Source organism: Gymnoscopelus braueri (assembly GCF_963280865.1).
Source record: "Gymnoscopelus braueri genome assembly, chromosome: 1".
Lineage (NCBI taxonomy): Eukaryota > Metazoa > Chordata > Actinopteri > Myctophiformes > Myctophidae > Gymnoscopelus > Gymnoscopelus braueri.
In genome coordinates this window covers 31,472,735-31,491,551 of record NC_137603.1, presented here as the reverse complement: position 1 = coordinate 31,491,551, position 18,817 = coordinate 31,472,735, and the positions used below count along the sequence as shown (strand labels likewise).

The window sequence follows — 18,817 nt, the reverse complement described above, 5'->3', positions numbered from 1 at the left end:
GGTTCACGGGGGTTAAAGTTTGTTCTACCCTGTTTACAAAAGACAAAATGTACCAAGAAATCGTCTCTGTCGGGTGGAAACCAGAAGTCCAAACTGTCACTTTTCAGGATTAAAATTAAAAAACAGCAGATCGACAAGCTCAAAACGCTTCGTGCTGTGCTGCGTTTCGAGCTTGCTGATCTGCTACTTTTGATGCATTTGTGTGACGCTGCAGTATGATCATGTAGTAGGCCATAAAAAAATATGGAGATAAGAGGTTTCTGCCAACGATATACCGTATGTACAACACAGGTAGCCTGTATCCACCGTTCTTTAACGTTTCGCCTTTTACCAAACATTTGATTCATAGAGAGGTAGTTCACACGACTCATTGGAAGCCTTGCTCATACAGTATGATGTGATGTGCCGTGACACTAATCTTAATATAAACCCCTCACTCCTGCTGAACCTCTAGCATACTGAATGTAGGTTGACTGCTCATAGCTGCAGGCGTCGAATCTAAACCTAGAAACATCTGAACCGCAAGCCATGAACTCCTTTCAGTTGCTGCAATCTACAAATCGTTTTTTTAAGAGGCTCTGCAAGCAAATGATACAGAGATAAAGCATGAGAGAAAGGGGAAGGGGAGAGATAAGAGAGAATGAATGAGAGCTGAGAAAGAGAAAGAGAGAGAGAGAGAGAGAGAGAGAGAGAGAGAGAGAGAGAGAGAGAGAGAGAGAGAGAGAGAGAGAGAGAGAGAGAGAGAGAGAAGGCAACAGCAAGACTTTAGGAAGAATTAAACAAAAAGAGCGAGAGAGCGAGAGAGGGAGACAGAACATGCGTGCCAGGGTAAAACAACAATGATCTCACACCCCTGCTGTTTTCAAAGTGGGCCAGCGACCAAGACTGTCAGAAAAACAGAGGAATCAAAAAGCAGGCCAGGGATGTCAGAGCTAATGTCTGTCCCATTTCCAGTAAAGGGCATGCCAGCAAGGGTCTCTGGGAGAGCTTATCGTCTTCCCCTGCTTAGCTCGGTAAGGCCAGATGAGATTCAAACGTGAGCTTGGTCCAGTGAACTGGATGTCAAGCCATCTGACCTGTGAAGTCTGGAAAAAAAAAAAAAAAAAGTGCAAAACTAAAAAGAAATCCTTCAATTCTGCTGTATTATACTGTAAGATCTAGGGATGTAACAATATTGTTGTTATCGTGATATCGCAATAACCCAAAAAAATCTCAATGTTATTGTTTGCCTCAATGGCCTGTGACTACCGTCACAGGCCATTGAGGCCAACAATAACATTGGAATCCTGGAATCCGGACTGATTGCTACGTTCGACAGATTTATTTTCTCACTCGCTATATTCAGTCTGGCCAGGGTCCAATTTGGCTCGTATTTCCAATTAAGTAGGCAAGTCAGGAAGTGACTCGAGTTTTACATTGAAAAACACTGGTCCCACAGACCAATCAGAAGCCCCATGCCGTTTTCTCCCGTTTCTCCCTTGGAAATAGGAGGCTTACCAGACCGAGTAGCGAAGTGAGAAAAACTAATCCGCCAGACTTAGTGAATCAGTCTGGATTCCAGGCTACTGTGACAGCATCTACCATAGGTATTCAGGCCAAAAATGGTATCGTTTTATTATTATAGCGACTCTCTCGCTGATCGCTTGGTTACTTAAGTAAACGTTAAACCCGTTGTTGTTGTGTGATCAACTTAGCCTTGCCATTTAGCTTAGCAGCTAACGCTTTAGTCAAACAGTGCTACCAGCTCTGTACCAAGAGATACAATCGTAAGGGCCCTATGCACGTCTTAATTACCGCCAGGTCTTATGTCTTAACTTAAGACGTGGAGGCATGGCCAATGCCATTTTCCTATTATGCGTGTGGTAATCTGCGCAGTGCGCCAAGGCGCTACGCGGTAAACGGCCCTGAATTAGTCATGGATGTGGTTTGGGCGTTACTTTAATCAAAGCAATTAGAGTATCAGCTGCCATTGCCTATAAGATCTGCGCAAGACGCAGTGCTATCCTCCGTGCGTTAAGTGGTGAGATGAAAAGAGAAAGAAACATCATATTGAAAGGAGAGATGTCCAAGTGCATGCATGGCCGTCACAATCACTGTAACCTCTGTATAATTATGTGACTGTCTCATGTCCAAAACACATCTGTGATATCTCTTGACAAACCAACACATTTTAACATTCTCAGTGGCCTATTATTAAAGCATCTCCCCCTTTCTATGTATCTCAGCGCAACAAGTGGACATACATAGGTATGTTTCACAAATTTGCTCAGTGCACTACTGCTGCCCAAAAATATCTGATCTCCAGCCAAAAACGGTCGCTGCATGCTTGTAGATCAGATATGTTTGCACACATAAGTGAAAGTGAAAGTAAGAGGGAAGAAGAGAACGCACTCCATTTGTTTTACTTCTAAGCTACGAGAAAAACTGACGTAAAAATCGTATTTTCTTTTATTTCATTGGATTAATGAAGGAATAAGTCTTTGAAATGCCACCTAAATTGTGAGTGAAACATGAGTCTTTCAGATCTGATGGATTGATGGTGAGTAGGGCTTTGGCTGCCTATCAGGGATGCGTGTGTAATGGTTATCCGCTCACCTCCCGACACTTGCTTTTCGCTTCATATCATTTGATAGATTTGATAAGAACATGATTGATACACCAAATGAACATAGACACTTAACAGATTATAGAGAACTTTGAATTGTAACAACCGCTTGAGAATTGGCCGAGTATGGCCGAGTTAATCTGCTGGTGTCCTACAACCAAACATTTCTTGTTGTGCTTCATACGTGGTCCCTAGGGGCACGTGGCGCAGTCAGTAGCGCTGTCGCCTCACAGCTAAGGTCCTGGGTTAGATTCCCACAGGGGACGCTGTGGGCGCTGGGGCCGTGTTCTCTCCTTCGCATCATCAGTGCCCATACCCTAGGTGGGGTTGGCGAAATGACCTTTCTGTGTGGAGTTCGCATGTTGTCCCCTAGGGTAGGTACCCTCACAAAAAACATGCAGTAATCCTGGTCTCTATACTGCCACCTGATGGAGGGGAAAGGAACTGGTGGGAATAACGTGTTCCTTCTTCGCTCTATGTCATAACGGGGAAACTCCCCCCTGGCTTAGGCAATTGGCACTGGGTGAAAAATGGGTTACAGAAGCGTGGGAAAAGAAAAAGTCATGATCCTGACCACGTCTTAGCGCTATGCGCTGTGAGTCTTGGTAAGTCAAGGGGCAAAATAGGATGGTGACGTTATGATTTAATTACCACATAAGACCTGGATATAAGATGTGCATAATAGGCCCCTGTGTCTTACAAATCCTCAAACAAGCAGTTATATTTGGTTGATTTATTAAGCACATTTTAAAACATAATTTTATTTATTTATTTAAAATATCTTGATAGATATTGTATTGGAATTTGGTAACGTCCCTAGTAAAAACCAAACAGAGCACATTCAGAGGAAGAGCTTGGTTCTGCATTGGTTTCCTGCTCTGTTGGCAACAACAGGAAAGCTTTTAGTGGAAACCGGATTGGTACGTTTCCTATCAGCCGTTTATGTGGCAGTTTAATGCCCAGGTGAGTCTTTGCTCAGCCAAGGATTGAAATTACAGTATACAGTATACACAAGTACAATTGGAAACTAGAAAAAGTGCTCCTTGGAGCCCAGGTCTCCGCCAGGTCAGGTAGGTTATTGTGGCCTCCTGGTGGCGCTATAATTGGCCAATGTGAATAGGGTGCCATTACTTCTTAGGCCTTTCACGGCAATCGGACACTGCATTCATGATTTGAGGCATTTTGCTCCAAAAATTTGTTTTGGTAAATTAGACCTCCTGGTGGCGCTATAACAGGCCAATGTGAAAAGGGTGGCATTTCTTCCTCGGCCTAGTGGGAATATGCGTGCAAAATGTCACTGAAATTGCATGCTGCGTTCACGATTTGAGGCATTTTGTTAAAAAACGAACCAATCCTGCAAACTTTGGATGCTAATCTTAGGCAATCAGGATGGAATATGGGAAATCTGACAGATCCGTGTTAATCACATGACTATAGAGATACTGTGTACCGATGTGTGTGATGTTTGGACAAAATCTGTAGGAGTTGTATCAAAAACTTTGTTTTGCACACATCGGCCTCCTGGTGGCGCTATAACAGGCCAATCTGAAAAATTGGCATCCAGGGAGTGTGTGTGCACAGTTTCGCAGTGACCGGGCCAACGGTGCCGGAGATTAGCTGCTCACAGACAGGACACACACACGGACACACGGACAGGGTGCAAAACATACTCTCTCGCCAGGGCGGAGACAATGATGAGAACAAAAAGGAAAAAGAGCCGTGGATTAGCTATTTTTGGTGCGCAACTCTGCCGCGTAACCGCAAAGTAATTAAGCATGGACAGGGTAAAATGTAGAGACCCTCAGCACACCCACCACCCACCAACCTACCCGCCTCTCTTCTCTTCTCTTCTCTCTCTTGGAAGGCTTTGTTCTCTAGCTGTTAATCTTTGGAAAATACAGGCTAGTCTGTCAAAAAAATTAATCTGTACAGCCCTAGACAGGATGTGACAGAACCACATGTTAATGCACTGCAAAGAAATTGGACATTGACCAAAAGATACAGAACCTTTTTTCCGACTTTTTAAGAGCATAATTATTTCCTTTGCATGTCTGATGTTGAACATGTTTTTCTTTTTTTATGTATAGATAAATAGATGAATGCATTTGAATTAGAGTGTTGAGAGATTAGAGACCACTCAATATTATCACAAATGTTGAGGTCATTTTTAAATATAATAAATCAGTGCTCCAGTAAAGCATGGTAATAACTTCGCAAGAGCAATCCTATAGCAAACAATACTTTTCACAGCTTATTTTTCTCCATAATCCATAGTGTATAAAGTACGGCAGTTTATCTCTGTTATTAGCAATCCTTTTACAGTGTTTGTTTAAGGCATTAAAAATAATCAAAAATAAAAAGGTATTAGCATCAACATATCGGCTACTTACAGAACCAAAGCAAAAGTAGGCCTACTAAATTCATTGAAATGTCTCCACCCACTGCAGATTTGTATCTGCCAGTGTGAACACAACATTATGCTGCGTTCAGTCTGGCAGATACAAAGCTACAGGCTACCATTAATTTTCGAAGGAAGCCAAGGACAAGAAGATACAAAGCGACCGATGTTTGTAGCTGCTACAAAATCTACAAAGCTACAAACAATCCAAGTTGAGCTGGCGTCAACAAAGCTACAAAACGTAGCGTGTTGTTTAACCATTTCCAACCACTTTCTCTTTTCACACAATTCCTGCTTGTAATGGGGGAAAAACAAATTATAATCATTGTTTTTAACACCAGGCTTTATATGTTCCTTTATATTTTCCCTGCTTGTCTCACACATGCTTGACATCAACAAACGTGTTGATCGACACTTCAACAGCGACTCTGCGACAGATACGCTGCTTTGTAGCTTTGTAACTTTTGTAGCTGCCAGCATATTCATTGCCTATTTTCTGTTTCTGAAATTATTATTCTGGCATTATCCTTGTTGTGCTTGCGGTTGGTTCATAGATGGGTTTCCGCGCGACGTCATCACAGAGCAGAGTGTGCAATCTGCGCATGCGCGGGGGAGAACGAACCGGAAGCGCCATTCACTCTCTCGTTATTTTCGGGATTTAGATAGGCATAATGCTGCTATTATAGGCATAATAGGCATAATGCTGCTATTATATACAAACAGATCCAACTTTCGACAAATCATTTTTATTGAGTAAAGAAGATATTACAAACTGCATCATTTAATCTACTTTCATTAAACCTGGTGAAGACCATTTATTTTCTGAATGTACATTGGCCAGAGTTGCTGCGGGTAATAGCGCCCTCTACAGGCTCATCCCGCCACTGCGCGCGCATCATCCTCTCGTGTTTACAAACAGGAAACCCATCTATAGGCTCTATGCACAGCAGCCATATTGGGAAGAAATGTGGCCTCTCCCTTTCTTCCTTCATAGGTGTTACCAATGATACTAATGAAGGCTCTGTTCCATTCTGGTCAAACAGAGTCAGGGTGCTGATATTGTGCATGTTGGCTCACTGGAATGACTGTGCTACACCACAGTGGGTCTCAAAGTGGAGTGCAGGGACCCTCATGGTTCCTTGAGGGTGTTCCAAATGGCCCCTTGCGGGTGTGTAACTCTGAGAGTGTACACATTTGTACACTCAGAGATATGGGGGTCCTGTGCTACACTAAAAGCAATCTGGGAACCCAGAGCCAGTGAGAATGAAAAACAGCGCCCTCCGCTGTTTGTACTATCTCTCACTGGCTCTGGGACAATGACGACGCAGCACCTGTGCGCAAGGAAACCGGGGTTTTAGTCTGCCTTCACGCTCCACTTCCGGGTGGTGCGACTATGTTTTCATTCCCACTAACAATATTTCTACACGGAACACTAACACCACTTCTCCCAGAGAACATGGATCGTTTTGGTTATAAGCCCACTTGTTTCTATGATGAAAGAGCAAGTTAAAATGTGAATATCTTTCCGTGGTTTTGTCTGCTCCGCGGACGCTATTGTTAAATTAGTTTCGGCTTGTTTCGAGTAGGGAAGGATCAGCGGACACGTCCACTACATTTTCATATTCCCGCCCACTACATTTGATTTGGTAAAGCGCGGCCTGCTTCCTGATCTGAAGGCACGCCCACGCCCACACAGTGCGTACACGTTATGACGAACCTTCACGACAGATTCCAACGCAGAGCAGAATCTGTTCTTGAGAGATTACACTAAAAGTAACAGAGCCTTCATTGGTATCATTGGTGGTTGTTATTATTTTTAAAACCTTTCTAAATAGTGAAAATAGCCGATCTACAAACTAGTTGTGAGCTTGTAGATTGGCTATTTTCACTACTTTTGTGTGACACTCTTGTATGATAAAATAGCTAGGGTAGGCCTATTCATTTCACGAAAAAACATACAGTATACATTCAAAAGTGATATGAGGTTTCTGCCCGACAGCAACAATCTTGCTATTTATTTTATTGGATTTTCTGCCTTCATTGATAGAACAGTGAAGAGAGACAGGAAACTGGAAGAGAGTAAGGGAGTGATACACAGCAAATCCACTGCCGGGCTAGGGAATCAAACCTGTGACATCCTGTCGGGCATCAAAGCTTGTGTGGTATGTGCCTTAACCACTACCGGCACCCCCACATCAGCTCACATATCATACCATTAAGGTATTTAACATTTTCATATGTAGATTAGAACAGAAAGAGCGGCACATCAAATAGCTCCCATTAAGAGGATTTTATTCAATGCAATAAAGTGGCGCTTCGAGCAACAAGCTCTTCCTCAGTGAAGTCTGAGGAAGAGCTTGTTGCTGGAAATGTCACGTCATTGCATTAAATACAATCCTCTTAATGGCAGCTATTTGATGTGTCTGCTCTTATCTTCAAGGTATTTCTTGAGTCAGAGACTTCATTGGACATGGGGATGTGCATGCTTTTTTGTATCTGTTCTAATTCAGTATTTGCATAATATAAAAAACAATAAACAAGCAGACATTAACATAGCATGTACCTCAAGGTAGCTAAAAGGCACTTTAAAGAATCTGAAACGACAAGAAAGCATACAAATCTGACAGCAAGTCAACAGTGATGCGTTGTGAGCTTGCAATTGTCAGCTTGAAAAAAATGTCTGCTTTAAAATCTATTTATAACTATGGAATCTCTGTGTGTCTGTCTGTCTGTGAGTCTGTCTGTCTGTCTCTCATTTCTGCCCAAATATGGAGATGCCTGACACTACAGTACTGACACCACAGTTGTAGCATCCTACATGACTGACATCATAGACTATCAGCCAAGTACAGGTACTGCACTACTACTATAAGTACTCTGACAGTGAGTACTGCACTAGTGTAAATAAATCATATATGTGATGTGCAAGAGACATACTGTACTTATCATTGCTGTCGTTTGGAATCCTTGTACGTTTTATTATTATAAACAAATATATATATAATAGTGAAAATAGCCGATCTACAAGCTCACAATGATCTACAAGCTTTGCTATTTTCACTATTTTTGTGCAACACTCTTGTTTGATGAAGTAGGGCATTAAGCGAAATATCATCTCATGTCGGATGGAAACCTCATTATGTCCAAAACTTTTCAGGATTCAAATTCAAAAACAGCAAAAGAAGCAGATTGAGAAGCTTGAAACGCGTCGCTTCGCACTGCATTTCAAATTCAAAAGTAGCAAAAGTAACAGATCTTCAAGCTCAAAACGTGGCGTGCAGATACTTTTGTTTGACGCTGTAGTATGATCAAGTAGGGCTTTCTATGGATATAAGAGTTTCTGCCTGATAGCAACGATGTACTATTTTGATTGTAATAGAGATGTGTCACTCAGATGGTGGTAGCTACTAACCCAAATGAGCTGTACATTCATGCTTCACAATTATACTTAAAAGGATATTTTTCAGTAATTTTTAACGTCTATATATATGCCCTTTGTTTTGGTGTCAGAATGCACACGATACCTATACACCTCTTTGGTGTAATGGAAGATGAACCGAAAAAGTGTAAAAACTGGAATCACATAAAAAGACTTAAAGATTAAAACTGAGAAACGGGCCCTGGCTCACATTTAGGAAGACTAAATATTTTGTTCGGCTGGTCTCCATAGTTGCCCAAGCCCCCTGGGCACCGGTTCTTTCTTGACAGCCAGCGAGCGAGCAAACTGGCGTATGCGGAAATGTCCTCGTTACAGTGTGTAGTGTCGTCTGTCATAACGAAACGAGCCTGAACCAATTAAAATGACTAGAGGCGTAAACAACTCCTCTTCTGAGGAGAGGAGAGACAAGGAGAATATCCTCTTCCTACAGTGCATACACACACACACACACACACACACATTTTACTATAGTTTTGAGGATCTCAACCTTTTAGGATAGTGATTTTATGAATGCCAAGCTGATACAAGCTCTCAGCATGTCACGATGCGATGCGTTGTGAGCTTGTAGGTCTGCTATTTCCGAAAGAAAAGTATAAAAATGAGTACTTCTTCCACCACTGTAGACAACGCACTGATGTGTTGTGTGTACCCACTATGCCATTTCAACATCCAATTTCCTTGACACTGACGCTTCTCTAGTTCTCCTCGTCCAATGCCTTTTAATCGTTTTTTTTCTCGCTTGCGTTGCTGTGTGTCATACGGGTTAGTCTAATAGTGCACCTGCTTGTTGATGTCACACGGCTGGTCTCTACATTGCATGTCTCAGGCTTAGATCCCTGTTGCATGCAGCTTAACATAAGCCCAGTCCAGACCGATGATTCGCAACGCAATTGCAATTTGCAACCAGTTGCAATAAATTGCAGCGGTCTGAATTGACCCGTTGCAGGTCGGCACAATTTTGGGATAATATTGCAAGCGGTTGCAAGTTGCTACTAGTTGTGTTGTGAGTCATTAGTGTGTGGAGGGGTCCGTGTCCTGAAAAAAACATTTAAGATCCCTGCTCTACACCATATCTGGTTCCATTTGTACAGACCTGTAAGGGTGTTACATTGATATGCATGTATTGGCCATTAATATGCGGTGTCCCGTCTAAATAAACAAATAAAGTAAAGGTTACAGAGTTACAGGCCCTATAGTGATCATTTGGACCCCTGGTGGCCCCTGAACCAGACGCTGAGACACAGTGGTCCATCTCAATGCTATGCATTTGGCTGAAATACAATCTAAAATACTGTAACTCATTAATGGAAATATACTGTATATAAAAGCTGTATAAACTTTCTTTTCAAAATAGACATACACTGTATCATAGGCAGTTGACTGAAATGTGTGCTACTTTTACTTGGAACATTCGTGGGCTGGTTCTGGCTGCCGCCGTGAGTCTGTAGGCTGGGGTGGGGGTGGGTGGGGGCCCTGGGGTGGTGGGTGGGTGGGGGCCCCTGGGGTGTTCTCAGGCCCAGGGGCCCATGGACTTGGGATCCGTCCCTGAGTAAGAGTTGCCCCTTTACAGTTTCAAAGCAACCCACAAGCTCTATACCCACAGCACAATAATGGTTCTTGAATGGTTCTTAAAAAGGCTTTATATTTCCGCAAAGAACCGTCTGGTACTAAAGGACCATTTTACCTATTGTAGTGAATGGTTGTTCATGTTCCAATGGTGGTTCTAGTAGAGAACCTTTTCTTTTTTGTGAAAGCTCTTTGAGGTACCAATAATTGTTCCTCAACGAACCATGCATCTTTGATGACTCTTTGAGGCACTTTTATTCACGTAAACCCCAGCATCCCAATTTGTAGCATGTCCTAATAGGGGAACATTCACAGAAAATAGCAGATCTATAAGCTCACAACGTGACATGTTGTACTAAGCAGCACGAAGCCTAGCTATGTCATGGGGAGGGTTGGGGATTACCCCATTCTGATATAGGCCCTGGTTTAGATGCAATGGCAGGATAGTTTGGAGGAAATAGTCTAGTCATAGATATGTAGCTAATAGCAGCTAAGTAGCTGCAAAAAATAAGGATCACTGGCAACCTTACCTGCCTGAAGCCCGAACCAGTGAAGCTGGTTGGTGGCAAACAGATCCAGACTGTGGTAACATACAGTATGGCAGGTCACTGTTGCGTGGATCTGTGCAAACATATCATCAATCACAGCTCCACCCAAAAGCAATGTCGTTATTTCGAATCAGTTCTTTATCAGATAAAATACGCAAACTTTATTTTCCAACTTCCTTGTCAGAACAGAAATTGCGTGAGGTATAGGATCAGAGACGCTACTCTGCAGCCTCGGAATGTGTCGTCTCAAGCCAATGTTGGGGCTCGGACTCAGTGTTACAAACTAAAACTTTCAACCACAACTGTGCATCTTGCTGATTGAGGCCAGGGCCAATATGGCTCCTTCCAAAGGTTGGCGTATCAGTAAGCTGTCGTAGACTGCTTCACTATCGCTCACCACTGCCGGCCCCAGGACGAAGCACATGTAGATATGATGAATTGCTGTAATGTGCATTATCATTGCTGTTCCTTGTATCTCCATCAAGTAAGCAGCCTTGCTGAGCCATGTGGCCTGATAGGTCAGGCCTATCTCCTGTTTCTGTAGCTTGAGGCAGCTTGATGTACAAGTACACCCCCAGCCATGATATACATGGTACACCCCATGAGCATGAAGCCAGTACAGTATGTCACAATTGTCGCATGGATTTACCCCTAATCCGACCTTTGATGCCGAGTCCCAAGCAATATATTATAGTCTTTGGTATGACTCGGCCGGGGATTTGAACCCCGACCTCCCAGTCTCAGGGCGGACACTCTAACCACAAGCCAACTGAGCAACGACATAATACTGTATATTGGTACCGTAGTTTTCCCGCTCCAGCATTATGCTGTGGGTCTTCAGAACTCCCCATGAGCTCCAACAAGGCTGCAAGTGTCCCATGTTACTCTGTTTCTGGTGTGCAGAATGTCTGTGGTTTTGTTTTGTCATAAAAATGATTGCCTCAGCGGTGGTTTGGGGAGTGATGGAGAGTGAATAGGGAGGGGGGTGCTGGCAGGAGGCCATGTGCAGTTAGCCCTGTCATTCTAACTCAGGACTGGTCTAAATCTGTGGTTCTCAAACATTCTCATGTCAAGGACCCCCAAATTGATATGTTTTTGGCCATGGATCCACATTTGAAATATTTTTCTTGTCAAAAAAAGATTTGTGTTAAAACAATTCAAAATTATCCCAAATATGTCAATTTTTTTTCAAGAATGTCCCAACATTTTCAAATCTACAAGCTTGCAACGTGTCGTGTTGTAAATACGCTATTTTTGAATGGCCAATAAAATAGAGTTAAAGTAGTTAAACTGATCGTGTTGCTATCAACTAATTTAGCTGGGGTCCCCCTGGAAGCCCTTCAAGGACCCCTGGGGGACCCCAAACTCCACTTTGAGAACCACTGGTCTAAATAACTTTTGAATTAACCCTGGCGTTCCTATTTTTGGCAGTCTAGGTGATTTTTCAAACTTTAAAAAAAATGAATAAAATAGCAGAATAGCCGATCTACAAGATCACAAGACGTTGCATTGTGAGCTTGTAGATTGGGTATCTTCGCTATTTGTCGCACAACAAAGTATATAGGTCTTAAGTGGTTAAAATTGAAATTCCATCCCCACTATACATTTTTACCACTACTGTACTAAATACAATTAGCCCTTATTCTGGCTTGAAGTTGAGAGGAACTCAAAACCACACTTAGCCCACCCACACAGGGTTAGGTGTGATGGATTTATTTCCATGTTTGAATATTCAGCGGGCGGCTGTTGGCTGGTGTTTGAGGTGGTAGGTACTAGACTGTCGCCAAATTGGACAGGAAAGTGTTTTATATAGTGCATAATGAACGAGTCTTATCACATTATGTGTTGTGCGTTCCAGCCTCCGACATACCGGACAAGACTAGCTTATTTTTCTTTTTTACATCAGTGGCAAAGTTACAGCACGCTCTTCCGTTTGGTTTAATCTTAAGTAATCTTTTAGCCTTGAAATTCGCAAAGTTTTATTACAATACAGTAACGACTCCAATGGAATTCCTTGGCAAAGGAGGCGAGGCAATAAAGACCTCTGCTGTTGCAGTTATTCAACAGCTCCCATTGGCTGCGCTTCTATCACACTGATTAAATGTTGTGTGAGAGTGCGAAGGCATCTGCACAAAATGCTGGCATCCTCCAACTACAGGAGAAGAACAGGGCTCCCAGCCCTGGAGGGGCTAATGAGTGTCGGTGATGAGGCACACGGCACGTTAGAGAGTGTGCAACACAGCTGGTCATACATGAGGGGAAGACTTACATCTGGTGTACCGATCCAATCCGGGAACGCTTCCCTTTCATTTTAGATTTCTTTGGCTATGTGCTGCACTATGAGCTTGTAGATCTACTACTTTTTTTAAATCGTGACAATTTTGCATCTTTGAATATATATATATATATTTTTTTTTTAAGCGAATATTTGTAACTCAAATCTTTGCTTCTGGGGTTCCCCTGGAAAAAAATATTTGACAAATGTTGGCTTTAAAAAGATTTGCACAAATTTCCACGATTTAAACAAAATAGCAGATCTACAAGCTGCCGCACTATGAACTTGTAGATCTGCTATGTTTGAACAGCCAAATAAATCTAAAATGACAGAGATGCGTTCCCGGATTGAAGGGGAAATGAACATTTTATGTCTGATATAAATGAACATTTTATGTCTAATATGCATTTTGTCCCAGAGGTCAGTGTAATGATTTTCCAATTTTATTGTTTCACTAAGTCATAATCAATTTGTCAGATATTTGGCTATTATTTGTCTTTTTCTCTTTTTTTTTTACGTATAACTGAGAACACAAATTCAAACGCATTATCTCTCATGATGTCCTAAGGGATATACTGTATGGGGAGGAGGGGTACAGTATATAAGTGAGATGATGTACTGTCGAATAGCGCTTCTCGAAGTGGGGTCCCGGGGACCTCAGGGGTCCTCAATGCTCACAAGTGAGCTTGTAGATCTGCTATTTTGAAAACAATCTGGGAAAGAATATGAACAATTTTGAATATTCTTGAAACCTTTTAACAACACACATCTTGTATGGGGTCTCTGGCACAAAGTCTTTTCAGATGGGGGTTTGCGGCCAAATCCATATCATTTTGGGAGTCCTTGACTTGAAAATGTTTGAGAACCACGTGATGTAGAAGAAACTATTAAAACTATTTTTAAAGAATTGTGCAATGTGTGCCTGGAACTGTGTGAATCCTCTCTGAGGTCATCAGTTTCTCTGACTTGAGGTAACAGCCAGCACAGGAAACACTCACATGCTCAGCATTGCATCATTCTAATACTGTACGCCTGGAGCTAAATATACAGTATATACCGTATATATATATACCTATAACATTAAGTTCCTTTCCAGTTAAGTGTGTGTGCCACCACTGCCCAGTGACTGGCTATCAAAACAAAGATTGCTCATGGATTCAAAGACACACTGTGTCTTTTGTGTTGCAAAACATTGCTGTTTTTTTGTGGCTGGGGTGCACACCCCCTCCCGTCTCTCTCTCTCTCTCCCCCCTGTGAGTTCTTTACTAATATTTCTGAGGCAATGGACCCCATGTGTTACAGGGACTTTCCATCCTCCCCCTTCTCCTCCTTCTTCTGAGGGAGTGGTACGGCACACACGCGCACACACACACACACACACACACACACGCACACGGTGCCACACGCACACGCACACACACATGCATATCAACTCTCGTTTCCCCTCTACCTTTAGCCTATAGGCCTTCGAGCAGCCGCCATGCCGCCATCCCCTCCCTCCCCTCAGCCATCAACCCCCCTTGTGAGGTCACCACCCTTATACCAGACTCTCTACACCATTCAGGCCTCCTTCCCATGAACCAATCTGTTTCTTTGTAGCATAGTATTTCCCCACACTGAAAAAAAACACACGCTCGCTCGCTCTCTCGCTCACACACATACATACAGAGGGGTCCTGTGTGTGCTTCTCCGTACATTGGCAGGGCTTTCACAACACCTGGTTTCAATAATTGTGTGAATGGGGGGAAAGGATGAACCCTCGAGTCCAGCATTTGCTTTTGTTTGTAAATCGAAAAGGAGGCAGAGCCTCGGGAGGATATACTGCTCTGGTTACTAAATCACTTCGACCCCTATATACTTCGTTGACTGGGGTCCCCCAGGGGTCTGTACTTAGCCCCCTCCCCCACCCCCCACTCTATACCAAATCTCTTTGTCGAAAATAGCCGATCTATGAGCTCACAACTCGTGAGCTCGTAGATCGGCTATCTTCGTCAAATGTTTGCCTTTAATTTCAAAGAATGTTCAGCTATTGTGACATATGCCCAGAACATGCAGGCACACTAAGGTTCATGTGGTTACGGGTAGTCTCGCACAGATCAAAGGAGAAAACATCTGACTGAAATAAAAGAGAAACCTAGATTGTTTTTCCAGAATAAGTGGGATAGTTTAAGGGTCAGGTGGTAAGCTTTCCGGTCCCTGGGGGTTCCAAGTTTCTCAGATTCAAACCATTATGTCCACTGCTGCAAGACAACACACAGACATGGCAGAGGAGCTTTGCTTTAAATTTTTGCTTTCCCCATCTTAAAAGGCAGAAACGGATGCTTGTATGAGACTCTACAATACGTAATGGATCCCTTTGCGATTCATTTCTCTCTCTCTCTCTCTCTCTCTCTCTCTCTCTCTCTCTCTCTCTCTCTCTCTCTCTCTCTCTCTCTCTCTCTCTCTCTCTCTCTCTCTCTCTCTCTCTCTCTCTCTCTCTCTCCTTGTGTAATGGGATGCAGTGGTGGAAGAAGTACTCAGATTGTTTACTCAAGTAAAACATTGCAATACCATAATACAAATATACTCTGTTGCAAGTAAACGTCCTGTATTAAAAATGTCACTTTGACATTCAAAATCTGTCAAACAGTTGTTCGAAAATAGCCAATCTACAAGCTCTTGTAGTACTGTAGATCGATTATGCAACTAGTAAATAAAGCAAATAATTGTAGCGGAGTAAAACGTACAGTATGCCTCTGAGATGTAGTAGAGTAGAAGTATAGGTCTATAAAGTATATTAGAAAATAGAAATACTCAAATAAAGTAAATGTACCACAAACTTGTACTTATAGTACAGTACTTGAGTAAATGTATTTAGTTACTTTCCACTACTGATGGGATGTGATAGTAAAACTCTTGAACTTGAACTAGAGCTTGTTGACAAAAAGAGGCAGGTGTGACATAGAAGGCTTACAATACCTCTCTGTTCTGGCCGGTACACACTCCCTACGTTGACATTGGGGTTCTCCACGGCCGCGTTTGGAGAGGTTCTGCCGGGCTGTACGGGCTGCAGGAAGGGAGGTTGGGGTTGCTGTCTGCCAAAAGGAGGAAACTGCTCATACTGAGGGCTTCTGACCGGGGACTGAGCCACGGGACCTGTCCTGTCCACATTAACCACCGGGCTCTCTTGGTTGGGATCAGGAACGGCAGCGACCACAGGAGACGAGTCCGCGTTGAACAGGCTGTGCGTGTACCGGCGGTCAAGGCCATCTGCGGGTGGCTGCTGGACAGGTGGCTGGGCGGCCCGCGGCTGCACCGCAGCAGGATTCGGCGGGAAGCCATAAGGCTGGTAGTAACGGTAGCCGTCCTCAGTGTAGTCAGTCGGGGCACCTGGGAGCACGGGGCCCAGACCACCAGCTCCATAACCTGCTCCGGCGTAGCTCCCTCCGCCCCCGGGGTAGATCCCTCCTCCGCCCGCGGCATAGCCCCCTCCGCCCCCGGTATAGCCCCCTCCGCCCCCGGTATAGCCCCCTCCGCCCCCGGTATAGCCCCCTCCGGCCCCGTACACTCCACCGCCGTAGCCTGCCCCCGGGACAAGAGGCTGGAAGGGTGGCTCGAAGCTCCTGACTGGCTCCATGTAACTGGGGTCATAGGGCGAGGCAGGGTAGGACGGCTGCTGAGGGAAGGGGTACTGCGGGTTGGGATTGAACGAAGACGAGGAGAAGGTCGACGATGACGACGAAGAGCCCGTGGAGGGCCTGAAGCGCGAGCCGGCGGAGGACTGTTGGAAGCGGCCCGTGCCACCTGTGCCAACACCTGTGCCCCCTGAGGTCTGTCTCCAGTTATCAGGCACCTGTCCGAAGCCGAAGGGGTGCCTGGCCTGCCCTCGGACGGTCTCCGAGCCTCCCCTGGAGGGGGCTTGTCTGCGCACAGCCTGGGGTCTGCGCGGGGAGCGGGGCCGAGGAGCAGCGTCCGCCACAACCACCCTGGCAGCCCTTTCCTGGGACTGCGCTCCGGCCGGAACGTACTCCGCTCCGCTGTTCAGCAGGCTGAACCGTCGGCCGTTGTTCTCCCACTGGATCACTTGCCTCCACGGGGCGGCGGCGCCGTCCTGCCCCTGCCTCTGAGTTTGCCCCTGAGTTTGTGTGGCATCCTGAGCCTGCGTCGAGCACAGCAGGAAACATAGTGAACATGCCACAATGATAGGCAGCATACTGGCCCCCCAAAGACACCGCAGCAAGGAGAAGAAAAAAAAAAGAATCCCTTCCACCCCGCCAACCAGCTCAAACTCAAACCACCTGTAGCTCCGTCAATAAAGCATGTGAAGCCTCTTTCCGTGGGTATGGCTCTGATGTGAGTGCAGAGAGGGTACAAGCATTGGAGGGTTTCAAGCCAGTGGTTGAGTCCATCCACAGGTTTTCACTGCCAGCAAAGAGAGGAGATTGTGAGTGCATCCAGGAGTTGTCATGCTCAAAAGAGGAGGTGAGAGAGGGGGGAGAGCAGGTTAAAGAGGCCCCACTGGTGGTGCTAGTGTCTCGTAGCGCTGTGAGAAATCGTCCCGTCTCCCTGTTGCTCTGCTAGCCGGCCTGTCAGTGGACTGAGCATTGCTCTCTGCCTTCTGGAAAGAGAGTGCCTGTACACTGCACGACTGCAGGCTTCTAGTTGCCTCTTTGATTGCTTACAATGGGCTGTGAAAAAAAAAGGAAAAGCTCTCTCTCAAACTTTTTCGTTTTCCTGAGAGGTCCCACATGGCCCTAGTGCTAGTGCTGTTTCCTGGCCTGCAGGAGCCAGGGCTCTGTGAGGCTTCCAGAGTCAACATTACCATCTGCAAAGGCACTCCGATTTATATCGCCTCTCACTTTCCATTGCTCAAATTCTTTTATCATCCTGAACAAGCACAGATGCACAGGGGGGAGGGGAACAGGGCCTTTCTTTGCCACACAGGTGTTTGAAGAACGCACTTGTTATGTTGCTCATTTCGGAAAAGAACCTTTTGAAATGACAGTAATCATGTGCAGATGGGAAATAACTCATAACTAATGTGACCTCAGAGAGTAATTGTTAACAGGGGCGTACCCTTTCACAGAGAACTCTACATTAATGGAGTTTACACTGAACAACACGTCCTTGAGGATGCATACTGTTTTGTAGAGTAGATAGGAGGAGGAACATTAAGTGGTATTTTGTGTGTGTGTGTGTGTGTGTGTGTGTGTGTGTGTGTGTGTGTGTGTGTGTGTGTGTGTGTGTGTGTGTGTGTGTGCGCTCATGCGTGCCTGTGTGTAATTTCAATTCAAATTCATTTCAAGTTTGTTGTGCCACTTCAATCACTTTCAAGCTGGCATCCCTATTTTGGTATGTTATGATTGTCAACAATGTTCTATTCTATTTTCACTCAAAAAGCAATTTAACAATATAGAAGGAGCGACAAACTCACAACATGGCGCCTCCGTCCATTGAGTTCAATGGACAGGTGGCGCCATCTTGTGAGGTTCGCCGCTATTAAAAGAACATGACGCGACATCGCATTCTCTTCATTATTGGGGGCCATAGCTAGAAGCTATGCCTATGTGAGGGTCCTTGGCATGGAAAGGATTGAGAACCCCATGAATGAAATGAATAAAATTGGTCATCGTACTGCAAGCTTTTGTGTGTTTATGAAGTGCAAATAAATAAATAATTCCCTGTGTAAACAATCCTGTCTTTATGTGGAGCAGGGCTCATGTTCCCCAGAACCTCCACCCTAAGACCTATCATGAGATCAGGCTGAGGTCAATTAGGCAACAGTGCTCATTTATTTCAGCATCCGCCTCCCTCCGACATACGCACGCACGCAGGCACGCACACACACACACACACACACACACACACACGCACCCATGCTTCAGCCTTCATTCCCCTTGTGGCTTGTAGAACAACACTGAATCCACAAAAGACGTACACACTTGCAGAGGTCCCTCCAACAACACAGGATTGTGTGTGTGTATGTGTACAGTTACCTTGCAAACGC

The 18,817-nt window shown here is 44.5% G+C and overlaps 1 protein-coding gene across 2 annotated transcripts in view; it reads right to left on the bottom strand.

The window, feature by feature from the left end:
- Positions 1 to 17,459, bottom strand: part of loxl1 (lysyl oxidase-like 1) — a 44,141-nt gene extending 26,682 nt beyond the window's left edge. For both annotated transcript variants that reach the window (XR_013931998.1, XM_080412445.1), the window contains exon 1: positions 15,790 to 17,459. Coding sequence is in view for 1 of the 2 variants with exons in the window: in XM_080412445.1 (XP_080268571.1) it covers positions 15,790 to 17,023 (1,234 nt within the window). In the remaining variant the exon portion in view is untranslated. The remainder of the gene's footprint in view (positions 1 to 15,789) is intronic.
- Positions 17,460 to 18,817: the final 1,358 nt, after the last annotated feature.